The sequence below is a fragment of the Epinephelus fuscoguttatus genome, linkage group LG16 (assembly GCF_011397635.1).
Source record: "Epinephelus fuscoguttatus linkage group LG16, E.fuscoguttatus.final_Chr_v1".
Lineage (NCBI taxonomy): Eukaryota > Metazoa > Chordata > Actinopteri > Perciformes > Serranidae > Epinephelus > Epinephelus fuscoguttatus.
The window spans coordinates 41,877,033-41,890,694 of NC_064767.1; the positions used below are offsets into that span (position 1 = coordinate 41,877,033).

The following is a 13,662-nucleotide window of genomic DNA, read 5'->3' on the forward strand; positions in this document are numbered from 1 at the left end:
ACAGCCAGTGATTAAATGATGACATGCGGCTCAACGTGTCATCACTGGTCAGATTTGGGAGGGGTCCAGAGAAAACTACGGAGTCCGACATCGTTTTTGCATATTCACATACCGAGGCAATATTAATTTTAGTGACCTCCAATTGACGTAACCGGGTATCATTGCCGCCCATGTGAATAACGATCTTACTGAATCTACATTTAGCTTTAGCCAGCAGTTTTAAATTTGATTTAATGTCGCCCGCTCTGGCCCCAGGGATACATTTGACTATGGCCGCTGGTGTTGCTAACTTCACGTTCCTCAGAATAGAGCTGCCAATAACCAGAGTTTTGTCCTCAGCGGGTGTGTCGCTGAGTGGGGAAAAGCGGTTGGAAACGTGAACAGGCTGGTGGTGAGCCGTGAGCCTCAGCTTGGAACTATGCCTCTGGCGAACGGTTACCCAACTTCCCGGCTGAACGGATGTTACCGGAGGACCGCTAGCGGAGGCTATGCTATGTGGCTCCGTACTGGCTACAGGGGGCTGGCTAACTACCGCAGCTACTGAATGGTTTTCCATGGTGCGGAGCCACGCTTCTAGTTCACTAAGCCTCGCCTCCAACGCAGCAAATAAGCTACATTTGTTACAATTACCACTGTCGCTAAAGGAGGCAGAGGCATAGCTAAACATTTGGCACACCAAGCAAGAAAGAGCAGAGGGAGAAGCCATCACTAACTCTAAAGCTAATGTAGCTACCAAGGTTAGTAACGTGCAAACAACAGCTAAGAGATTAGCAGGGAAGTTGTAAAAAGGAGGAGAGCTATAAGTGCTTGAACAGAACTGGTGTGGGTTAAGACTTGAAGTAGGTGTTAAAGCAGGCTAGTAGAATTCACCAGAGCAGTACAGAGACGCTGTCACATAAACACCGGAAATGACACAACTCGCTTACCGCAATACGTCAGCAATACCACCAAGTCGAGAACTGAGAACCATCTGGACCCAGTGAGGGTGGAGAATGTCTCCTCCAAGTTTGGGAGTGCGTAAGCGTCCTTTACAGTCTGGAGGTTCAGCTTTCTGTAATCAATACAGAGGTGGACTTCTCCATTCTTCTTTCAAACTACTACGATAGGCGAAGAGAATGGCGATTCAGACTCACGTATCACTCCAGCTTGAAGGAATTCTAGCTGGTGCTTACGGACAGCTTCCCAATCGTGAGGGTGAATGGGGCGGGCTCTGTGTTTAAAGGGCGTCTCATTTGAGAGCCTAATTTGGTGCTTCACTTGTCCAGTTCTTCCGAAGTCAAGGTCGTTCTGAGCGAAAACTTCTGGAATGCTGTTCAACTTTTGTGTGATGCGCTCCTTCCACTCAGTAGGGGCGGGAGAGTCATCAAGGTTGAACTTCAGATTGGACCTCTGAGCGGAGTCTGATCTTGGGGTAACCACACTATGCTCTTGGGAGAGAACACTCTGAAAGGCACTGAGCTCACCAATAACACACCTCTGGGGGATGACAACATCATGTTCAGACTCGTTGGTGAGTACAACTGGTACTTTGTATGGCTGTTTAGCAGGCAGATCAATGAGACAAGTTTTCACCAGCAGCCCACCTGGTAAAGAGGACAAAGAAGGGTGTTCCAAGACTACAGACTTCTCAGTAGTGAACCCCTTCACAGTGACACGAGGGACTACTAGAGCAAGTGTTGGTACCTCTGTGTCAACTCCAACACACTCTTTTGGAAAAGTGACACTTAGCTCGATGTATCCCAGGCAGAGTTGGATATAACGCGTTAGAGTACTTTGATTACTTTTTGCAGTAACGAGTAACCTAACGCGTTAGTTTGCTGTTTGAGTAATCAGATACTTAAGTACATTTTCAAACAAGACATCAGTTACTTCTGTTACTTTTAGAACACTGGTCCTTCAGCTCCTAAACAGCAACGGCTGTCGTTTGGTTCTAATAATGGAGATAACGTTAAACCTATCAGTCTGAAAGAAGCCACGGAGCTTGTGGCTCGCTACGTGGTCGGAGAAATGCTGCCGTTGTCTACGGTGGAGTCTAAATAGGTGGAGTAGGACTCGCTGACAGACATATTTCAGACTCAGGACTTGCATTATGCCTGGTACATGCTACACGCTGGTACTCACCAATTATCCCCGGTCGTCTTTCACGGTGTGTGTGATGTCATCGGGTTATTCTTGTCCTGTTTTTATTACTTTCACTATTATTTGAGTCACTGCCAGGACTGTGTCTGTTCATGTGCCAGCTGACATGTTGTTGTATTCACCTAAAAACGTCAGCAGATGGCAGGAGCTATATTTGAAGCGCCACACGTAAACTATCAAGCTACTGTATGTTCCACAGGAAGTTCTGACAAATGTTTCAGAATAAAAGCCTATTTAGAAAATGGAAGGATTTTCTCAGCCGAGGTTATCAAGGGGCTTTTAATTTGAAACAAGTGTTGAGTTTGAAATTACGGTGCGATATGTTAACTTTTATAAAGGCAACAGAGCGGATAAAAAGTAAATATATAAACACACAGAGGGGATTAATAAATAACGGACCTATAATGTAGTTTGTTTCAAATGAAGCTGGTAGCCTCTGCAGTTGTGGTGAGTAAAAGCCCCGCCGCTATTTGTTAATGTTATTACTTTATGTCCGACCGTGAGGATGTACCATTGTTTGCTAGCTTGATGCTAATGACAGTAATGTTAACTCAGCGGGTTGACAAAGTGCCTCTGCTGATTCACACCATCATTTCCCCCTTTTACTCTGTGTGGTAACATCCCTAGAGGAAATTAAAATTGCCGGGGTGTTGTTGTCATACAGTTGTCTACGGCAGCAGATCGTTCTGTGTTTCTACTGGTCAAAGTGACGGCTGTGATGGGAGAATTGGATCTCAGTGAAGGGCAAGTGGTCCATAACTTTAATTTTGAAGACAAAAAAATGTAGGCTTAGTGCCCTGTGGTCCATTGCCCAATAGGAAATGTAGAATACTCAAAAGTACTTTAAAAGTGCTTGAGTTACTTTTCTCAGGGAGTAACATTGGAAGTACTTTTAAAGTAATTGAGTTCCTTTACTCAGAGAGTAACGCAGTAAAGTAACTGGTTACTTTTTTAAAAAGTAACGCAGTAACGTACTTTGATTACTTTTAAAGTAACCCTTACTCAACACTGATCCCAGGTAAGGTACAGACTGACCATTGGCTCCCTCGACTTCTAGCAAGTCATGAAGTGGCTTGATCTGATACTCAGAGTGTTGCTGAAAGAATGATTGAGGAATCGTGGTCACCTGTGAGCCTGTGTCGAGTAAGCAGTTGACAGGGCTTCCCTCTATCTCCACTTGTGCTGTGCTCTTTGTACCTATTAAGCCTTTGGGTAACTTGAAGTGGCTATCTTTTGTGTGAGACCCTTTTAGTGTGGCACGGTTTCTGGCAGTCACTTTAAGTTTGTTTCCAATGGGACATGGTTGGCTATCGTCAGTTCTTGTCTGTCCCTCGACAGGAACTGACTTCAGTTTAAAGAAGATGTAGGGACGTTCTGTTATTCCCATTGTCATTCTCTCAGTTCTTTTCTTTTTGCTGCCACTAAGGCTGGATTTGCATCAGACTCACAGTTGGCAACAATATGCAAAACATTTGCAGATATGCGGTAGGTGGAGCCTCAGGACTAAGATGTCTGATAACATCGGAGGCTGGGGCAAGAAGGCTTTCGAGGATCTTACGAGTGTTTTCAAGATCAGAGATGCTGACGTCTTTCATCATCAAGTCGACATGGGAACGCCATCTTTTGCACTTCAGGTGGATTGAGCTCATTGGAGCTTAGAGTCATAGATGTCTTTGACCTGGGGGAAGGAGCAAATGCTGTGCTCTGATCAGGCAGACCAAGCTTAATGGGAGAAGGAGCATTAGCTGACAGCTGTGGGGGGATCTCATGTTGGCTGAGTTCTGTGGCCTGCTCAGGACTCTCTGTGTGTTGAGGCGAAGTGCATTGTTCACTGGGCTCAGTACCTTCAATGGATTCCTATCTGTGACATCACCTCCTTCAACACCTCTTCAAACTCTTTCCCACTCAGCTTGGCTATTCCTTTCAGTGTATCCAGGTAAGTCTATGTGACATTGCCCCCTACCTTATGTGTGTAGACACCAGCCAGGGCTGTGTATGTGACATCAGGATCGTCTGACAATGGGTGACTATAGAGCAAAAGGGACTCTAATGTCTGTAAGGCGGCACCATAGTTATACTCTACTATCAGGTTTGCATGAAACTCTGATGCTATGGAGCTTTATCCCTATCTTCATTCAAGAGAGTGGTCTATCAGTTTGAAAGCATTATTTATTGATTTCACGTTCAAAAACCCTGCTCTTGCACTCAAATAGCCTCTGCTTGCGCTTGGATCTACTCTGTTTCTGCTCAGACTGTGTGTTCGCACTCAGATACCATGTTGCTCACACTCAGGTACCATGTTGCTCGCACAGATTTCCTGCTTGAGCTTCGGCTTTTCTCCTTGCGCTCAAACTGTTTCTGTGGAATTTCTGCTCTGATTTCTGCCCTGCGCTTGGATTCTTTTGTGTAACAACCCTGTCAAAATCCCCCAACCAATACAACACCAGATTTACTGTTGACCAGTGAAATGATCCCTGCCTCCTTGTGGGCACACTCGGTTTAGTTTTAGAGCGTCCCGTCCGGGCGGGTACTCTTTTACCGGGTTCATCCACTCCCACCCTCTTCCCCTGTCAGGAGTTATTTTTCATCGGCTCACTATTATCCATTTTATATATATATATATACATATATATATATATGTGTGTGTGTGTGTGTGTGTGTGTGTGTGTGTGTATATATATATATATATATACAGTACAGGCCAAAAGTTTGGACACACCTTCTCATTCAATGCGTTTTCTTTATTTTCATGACTATTTACATTGTAGATTCTCACTGAAGGCATCAAAACTATGAATGAACACGTGGAGTTATGTACTTAACAAAAAAAGGTGAAATAACTGAAAACACGTTTTATATTCTAGTTTCTTCAAAATAGCCACCCTTTGCTCTGATTACTGCTTTGCACACTCTTGGCATTCTCTCCATGAGCTTCAAGAGGTAGTCACCTGAAATGGTTTTCCAACAGTCTTGAAGGAGTTCCCAGAGGTGTTTAGCACTTGTTGGCCCCTTTGCCTTCACTCTGCGGTCCAGCTCACCCCCAAACCATCTCGATTGGGTTCAGGTCCGGTGACTGTGGAGGCCAGGTCTTCTGCCGCAGCACTCCATCACTCTCCTTCTTGGTCAAATAGCCCTTACACAGCCTGGAGGTGTGTTTGGGGTCATTGTCCTGTTGAAAATAAATGATCGTCCAACTAAACGCAAACCGGATGGGATGGCATGTCGCTGCAGGATGCTGTGGTAGCCATGCTGGTTCAGTGTGCCTTCAATTTTGAATAAATCCCCAACAGTGTCACCAGCAAAACACCCCACACCATCACACCTCCTCCTCCATGCTTCACAGTGGGAACCAGGCATGTGGAATCCATCCGTTCACCTTTTCTGCGTCTCACAAAGACACGGCGGTTGGAACCAAAGATCTCAAATTTGGACTCATCAGACCAAAGCACAGATTTCCACTGGTCTAATGTCCATTCCTTGTGTTTCTTGGCCCAAACAAATCTCTTCTGCTTGTTGCCTCTCCTTAGCAGTGGTTTCCTAGCAGCTATTTGACCATGAAGGCCTGATTCGCGCAGTCTCCTCTTAACAGTTGTTCTAGAGATGGGTCTGCTGCTAGAACTCTGTGTGGCATTCATCTGGTCTCTGATCTGAGCTGCTGTTAACTTGCGATTTCTGAGGCTGGTGACTCGGATGAACTTATTCTCAGAAGCAGAGGTGACTCTCAGTCTTCCTTTCCTGGGTCGGTCCTCATGTGTGCCAGTTTCGTTGTAGCGCTTGATGGTTTTTGCGACTCCACTTGGGGACACATTTAAAGTTTTTGCAATTTTCCGGACTGACTGACCTTCATTTCTTAAAGTAATGATGGCCACTCGTTTTTCTTTAGTTAGCTGATTGGTTCTTGCCATAATATGAATTTTAACAGTTGTCCAATAGGGCTTTGTATTAACCTGACTTCTGCACAACACAACTGATGGTCCCAACCCCATTGATAAAGCAAGAAATTCCACTAATTAACCCTGATAAGGCACACCTGTGAAGTGGAAACCATTTCAGGTGACTACCTCTTGAAGCTCATGGAGAGAATGCCAAGAGTGTGCAAAGCAGTAATCAGAGCAAAGGGTGGCTATTTTGAAGAAACTAGAATATAAAACATGTTTTCAGTTATTTCACCTTTTTTTGTTAAGTACATAACTCCACATGTGTTCATTCATAGTTTTGATGCCTTCAGTGAGAATCTACAATGTAAATAGTCATGAAAATAAAGAACACGCATTGAATGAGAAGGTGTGTCCAAACTTTTGGCCTGTACTGTGTATATATATATATATATATATATATATATATATATATATATATATATATATATATATATATCAAAGCAATATCTCACGAGAGGGAGTGCTGTATATTGTCACGGCTGTGATTCGGTCATGGGCACTATGGCACGAGCTCGCAGGCAAAGACAATTACAGCCGTGATGATATACAGTACAACGTCACAACCTCAAGTGTGATATTGCTTTTATACAACAGTTCAACAACAGCTTAAACAGCAATGCTGAGTAAGGAAATGAAATAAATTAAGTATGTTATGTAGCTCTGCGAAAAAACCCCAGTTCCCCTGGTCTGTTGCCAGGCAACGCAGCACCCACGCCAGAGCGATAGATAGATAGATGCTCTATTTATCGGTCTGACACACGGCAGGAACTCACAAACTACTTTGTATTTACATTGATATGCAACTGTGTAACTTCGTCCAGTTCGGCTGATGAAACGTTAGCAAACCTGGATGTTGGCACAGCCAGATTCAAACACACCTGGAGGTCTGCACATAAGAGTCCTGGCTTTCCTTTTCCTCGTCCTCTCATGACGACCACTCATAATTTAATTCAAATGTAATTTTGGGGAACATATCCATCTTCTTGGTGTAATGCTATAGTGTCAGTTTGCGTCAATGTAGCGAATGTGACTGTTGGTTAATTAACTGTTGTATTTATAACACCTGTGAGCAGAGTGATTTTACTGTTACATGTCCCAGTGATGTTATACTCTGTATCAGCACTCACCCCAGATAGCACACCTGGCCGATGTCGGCCCGATTTATCAAGTTTAGAGCGTTAATTTAATTGAAAATGACCACCACGCGATGTTCAAACGATCAACAAAAGAAGTTGTGCTCAGTGGGCGCTCCTTCATTAATATTCATATGCTTCGTTAACTACGACCTTTATTCATTTAGGTTGGACCTTTCAAACTACAAATATTTCACCATTCAATGTGAGAAATCAATGCTAACATTCAAAACTAGCTTGACTGTTACCATAGCCTATTTCGTGTCTAAGTGTGCACAATGAAGAGACAAAAGTCAATTTGACAAGCTTTATTTTCAATTTTCCACAAACAATATCTGATGGCCAGTCCGCTTCTCCTGGCTGCCTGCAAGAGACAGAAAAGACGAGCACATAACTTCAAGAAACAAATCCCAGCTTCACCACTGTATTTTTTATTTTTTTATTTTTTGTTAGCATTTCAGCTGTATTTTAGCCAGATTGAAGGCTTTGGGTCCGTCACTCTGCTTTATTTAGTGATGAAACAGTAAAATAACGGGATCCGTTAACTCTGTTAACTGTTAACAGCAGCTCAACAATCAGTCCTTCATCTCAGAAAACCAGTGGTTTCAAAATTGCGCTATTACCTGTAGCCACCGGGTCAGTTTGCTTTGCAGAGGAGGAGACCTCGACTGATAAATTGCCCATAAAATCATATTAACAACATATCGAAGACAAAGGCATCCTTAAATTTCACTATTTGACCTTCGTGGTCCTCTCCGCTCCTCTCACCCACACTTGAGCACCCGTTCTGGGATACACAGTGTCGGCCCGCCCGGGCCTGACCTCCGCAGTCCTCTCCGCTCCTCTCAGCCACACTTGAGCATCCATCCAGGCCACGGAGGTCATGCCGGGGGGCCGCAGAGGTCAGGCCCGGGCAGGACCATAGGTGAGTGGATCCCAAGTCTCGAGCCCTGCCCAGGACCACGGGTGGCAGCTCCGGGCACTTCCACTTTAACCCAAAATGAGTGCTCACGATAACCAGATACGGAGATAACATCAATTAGGGAAAATAAAATGAAAACACCACAGTTGCAGCCTGTTAGCTAACATGAGCTAAACTAGCTATCAGCTAATGAAAGGTAACGTTAACTGGTGGGGACATGTGCTCTATACACCCACTCGTGCCTCACCACTCACCAGGAACCTCTTTTAACGGTCACAGAATAAATAACATAGCTATTTTCTGCCAATTTATTCCAGTTAGCTTACCTGAAACCAACTGCTATCCTACAAATATTACAGACGTAAGCAGCCCCCATACATTTCATCCCTACTGGAATGGCACTCTGGATCTTACTCAACTCGATCCAGTGGTTTGATGTTTCTTAAGGTCCCTTTTGTACATTCAGAGCTTGGTAAATCAGCTTTTTCTTTTGACGCTCCAAACTCTTGGAATATTCTCCAACACGCTTTGGGGCTGGAGAATATACCCTCTCTTGCTGATTTTAAATGTATGGTGTCTGACTTTTGTAAATCGCCTTGTGATTGTTTTTCACTGTAATTGTATTTATGCTTTGTTGCTGTTGTAAACTCGTCGACCCTGTAAATGAGGGAAACCTCAGTGACCAACGAGTTTAAGGTTTACAGGTTTAAATAAATTACCCGGGTAATCAAAGAAATAAACACAACTCAAATTGTCCAATAAACAAGTTTCAATAAGATTTCAATGTCCTTCAGTTACTTTAGTTACTGAATTGAACTCAGTCCTTGTGTCCCACACGTTACCAGAACCATTAGATAGCTTGTTCATACCACTATGGAGCGGTGTATGATGCATCACTAGTGTGTGTGAGGACACTGTACTTGAAGTCCAGGATTTCAGTCTTCTGCATGCAGTTGAGTCTTTAATGTTGTTCCATCGGGCTGTAGCTCGCCATCAAACTTCCAACAGGATCCAGGCTCAAACTCCAGGTGGGTCCAAAAAACCTGACCTATAATGAGTAAGGTCAGAACTCTCATTCAAGATTCTAATCTAAACAGTGGACCATAAATGAAAGCTAGAATATATTTACAGTGGTCAAATTCTTTCATTATACTTTATATTATCCAAAGAGTAACAATTATAGCGAATGAATATCAGTAATTACAAAATCTCATTACAAACAACACAATAATCTCAGGTTTCATAGAACCCCAGTTACTAAAATAACCTCTCAGTTGAAAAATCAAAGTATTCCCTTTTTCACATGGCGATTAGCATACAATGCCTACACCAACACCAAAAATATGTACTTTGTATACTGTACCATGCTAGAGCAGGCTATAGTTACATGCATCAACCATTTTAATAATTGACACAGGTGCAGATTAATGTGCTTACAAGGCACAGGTTAAGGCACTTAAAATTATTCAAATAAACATTAAATGTATAATGAATGTGCTTTAAACATCACAAAACATTCAAGTGTGTAAAAATTTCACTTAAACTCATATATGTCAGCTAAATCAATGTACTTGAACATAAAACATGTTTTCTACTGTACAATATGAATGGACAGAAATCACCATTAGCCGTTAGCGGCTAACAGCTAGCGGCTAGCACTCTTCAGTTATACTGGCTCAGTAATGAGCCAATATAACTGAAGAGTGCTAGCCGCTGCTATGTGTCTTATTTTCTCTTCCATGTGTAGTTATCAGATATTTTCATCTCATATTATTTTCTAATATGATTTAACATTCAATTCTATCTAACTCGAGTTACACATTCTCTTACAAATATACAAACAACTAATGACCTCTGTGTGTGTTTTAGGTGTTGCCTCGGCAGACCTGTGGTCTGTTCACCCATACCATCTTCTATAATGAATACCCGGGAGGCTCCAAGGAGCTGGACAAGAGCATCAGAGGAGGAGAACTATTCCTCACTGTCCTCCTGAACCCTGTAAGAACCCCCTCTTGAGACTTGCAGATACCACTGAGGTTTGAGAGGAGAGTTGACCCAAAGATATTGCCAAAGGCAATATTGTGCATAGTTTTTCCTTTCAGTCATGTATGTTTAATAACATAACAGTGATATGTCTCCATAACCTCATGCACACTTGCAGTTGCAGCTGCTGGCACTAGAATGAAATGGAGAAAGCTCTCAGTTCAGATGAGAGAGATTAGCTTTTCATTATAAAATGAATCATGGGCTGCGCCAAGTTAGACCATGCCATGCTGATTTACGTTTCCTTTGTCAGTTTTAACATGCTGAAAATGGCCCTTTTCTGGAGCCGTGTTAAAAGGGTGCCCCTCCACCTCCAAGTGGGTAGCAGTGACGTCTCGCTGACCACAGCCAACCCCTGACAACCCCCGTTCTCCCCCTGAAAGACTCATCTCACGTCTCACTGTGCAGGAGACTGGAGAGAAAGGCGTTTTCTGAAAGTCTCTGTGTGTTCAGCTCTCAGTACTGTTGTAGCTTCTAACTTAATGCCTGTAGTTTGGAGTTAGGTTTCTCTCCTGTGTCCTGTTTTTACCTTAGAAATCCGCTTTATTTTACTCTTTCATGTTCACTTTCAGCTGTGTGGAGTCATATGAAGTTCCTGCTGATGAAAACCCAACATTTCCTTATTTTGTTAAAACAATAAAAGCTTTTACATAACAAATTAATTTTTTAGGAAATGAAATGTGTTCCACACCAAATTAGCGGAACTTTGTCAGCAGCTCTTATTCAATAAAAGCAATTCTACAGATACCGCAGAAAGGAAAAATAGAAGCAGAAACAGCGAGGTCCTTTTGAGTCAGCCTACACTTCTGCTGGTTTGAGCTCAGTGAGTTGTTGCTGTGACAACAGCTCCAGGTAAATGTTAAACTGTCTTGCGAAGTTTGTTGTGCTTTCTCAATCCAGATCAGTATCTTCATGACACACCTGTCTAACTATGGCAATGATCGGCTGGGTCTGTACACCTTTGAGTCTTTGGTGAAGTTCGTCCAGTGTTGGACCAACCTTAAGCTGCAGACGTTGCCCCCTGTCCGGCTTGCTGAGAAATACTTTCAGATCTTCCCTGAGGAGAGAGACCCACTCTGGCAGGTCGGAATATTGATTTTGTTTTTGAAAGCTTACATTTTTTGTAGAGAGGTGTTTGGAATTAATCCTAATGCTCTTTCAATTAAATTAAAAGGAAAGACATGTCACTATTTTAAAATGTTTTTTTTGAAGAGGAATAGATATAAAGTTGTCCTTGACTAAATAGTGAATGTCTAAGAAATCATTAAAAAAAAAAGGACATTGGAAGACACACCTGTTACTATTTGAGTGACAGAATTCAAATACCAATAAATAGGTAATCTTGTGCACAGGGGGACCAAGTTGTGGGCAAAACTAGATGTAGAGGGAACACTGGAGTTAAAGCATGGTGTTGAATGTATCTGAGTCTCGATGTGATTATTTTTCAGAACCCTTGTCATGACAAGAGACACAAAGATATCTGGTCTAAAGAAAAGACCTGTGACCGACTCCCCAAGTTCCTCGTCATTGGACCACAGAAAACAGGTACCACGCTCTCTATATCTCTATTTCCATCTTTATCTTGGCCTTTGTCTACATACTATATCTCTCTCTTTATTATTATTATAAATGTCTGGTCTTTATTTCAGGCACTACAGCACTTCATTCATTCCTGAGCCTCCATCCAGCAATCACCAGTTCCTTCCCCAGTCCCACCACCTTTGAGGAGATCCAGTTCTTCAGTGGAGCAAACTATGACAACGGGATTGACTGGTAAAGACAGGACTACCATAAAGTTGCACACTGCCTCCAGAAATCTATCAATCAATCAATCAATCAATTTTATTTATAAAGCCCAATATCACAAATCACAATTTGCCTCAGAGGGCTTTAAGCATACGACATCCCGCTGTCCTTTGGACCCTCACAGCGGATAAGGAAAAACTCCCCCCAAAAAAACTTTTAATGGGGAAAACAAATGGTAGAAACCTAAGGAAGAGCAACTGAGGAGGGATCCCTCTTCCAGGACGGACAGACATGCAATGGATGTCGTACAGAACAGATCAACATGATAAATTAACAGTAATCCGTATGACAAAATGATACATAAAGAGAGACAGAGACAGAGAGATATGCAGGACAGAAAGTAATGATAATAGATTACAACAACATTAATTTAATTAATAGTATTACAATAATAACGGCTATTGTGGTACAATATGTTGAAGGTATATATTAAGATATGATAGTATATGTATGTGACAATAATCATATGTGTATAATGACAGTAGAAGTATGACTACTGATAACAGCGGCAGTAGGAGGCATCAGGCAGGACCACGGCAGCAGCACAACCACACACGTCACACCATCCAGCCACCGCTGCGATATGAGTTAACCTGCGAGACAGTGGAGCACAAAGGCTCTGGAGAAGATGCCGAGTTAGTGACATGCAGTACAGCTGAGTTAGCATGATGCAGCAACAGGTCATGAGTATTAGCAAAGGAGAGAGAGAGAGAGAGAGAGAGAGAGAGAGAGAGAGAGAGGAGAGAAGGTGCTTGGTGTATTATAGGAGGTCCCCCGGCAGACTAGGCCTATGTCAGCCTAACTAGGGGCTGGTCCAAGGCAAATCTGAGCCAGCCCTAGCTATAAGCTTGATCAAAAAGTAAAGTCTTAAGTCTAATCTTAAATGTGGAGATGGTGTCTGCCTCCCAGATGATTCCACAGAAGAGGAGCCTGATAGCTGATGGCTCTGGCTCCTGATCTACTTTTGGAGACTTTAGGGACCATGAGTAACCCTGCATTCTCAGAGCGCAGTGTTCTAGTGGGATAATATGGCACAGTGGCGGCTGCTGGTCTTTCAAACAGGGGAAGCTCACTTGAAGTTTACATCATAGAATTTATCATATTGTAGCAAGGCAGTAACCTATAAAAGGAACGTTTAATTGAAGCTATTTTTCAACCACACATGCCATAGAACCACAGCAAAACACACCTCAAAGATTTTCAAATGGGTTTACAAATGGTGAAAATGAGCTATATGGCTTATGGAAATAAGGAACTCCGGACAGCACTCTGTCAGAAGACTCCACTCGCAAATATCCGCATGGGACTGAGCTCGAAATACAACAATGCCATTGTGTATTTCAAAAATGCTGTCAATCACAAAGGGGTTCAGCCTTTTAGACAATTCCTCCAATCATCATGCATACACCGAGCGTCCTCTCCCGCCTACTGGTCCATTAGGTCCCAGGGAAGCTGACCCTCCATGAAGTGACGATTTTGTCGCATTTATCCAATGAGGCTTTGCTGCATGAAAAAAACCTGCTCAGCGCTGTCTCATAAGAATGCTTGGAGGCTCTGCATCCAACGTGCTGACACGGGAATGTATGACAGGGAGGTCGCGTTTGATGATAAACAGTCGTTTGAACATCATAGTCATGATGTTTAACGCATCCTAGCGCATGTTTAATGCAATGTAAATTCT

At 42.9% G+C, this 13,662-nt stretch overlaps 2 protein-coding genes across 2 annotated transcripts in view; both read left to right on the top strand.

Annotated features, from left to right (window-relative positions):
- Positions 1 to 13,662, top strand: part of ndst2a (N-deacetylase/N-sulfotransferase (heparan glucosaminyl) 2a) — a 109,654-nt gene that overhangs the window by 72,080 nt on the left and 23,912 nt on the right. The window contains exons 7-10 of the mRNA XM_049601169.1: positions 10,002 to 10,130; positions 11,076 to 11,258; positions 11,624 to 11,720; positions 11,825 to 11,948. Coding sequence (XP_049457126.1) covers positions 10,002 to 10,130; positions 11,076 to 11,258; positions 11,624 to 11,720; positions 11,825 to 11,948 — 533 coding nt within the window. The remainder of the gene's footprint in view (positions 1 to 10,001; positions 10,131 to 11,075; positions 11,259 to 11,623; positions 11,721 to 11,824; positions 11,949 to 13,662) is intronic.
- Positions 1 to 13,662, top strand: part of LOC125904018 (zinc finger and SCAN domain-containing protein 29-like) — a 158,578-nt gene that overhangs the window by 69,409 nt on the left and 75,507 nt on the right. The gene's annotated exons all lie outside the window — the stretch shown is intronic.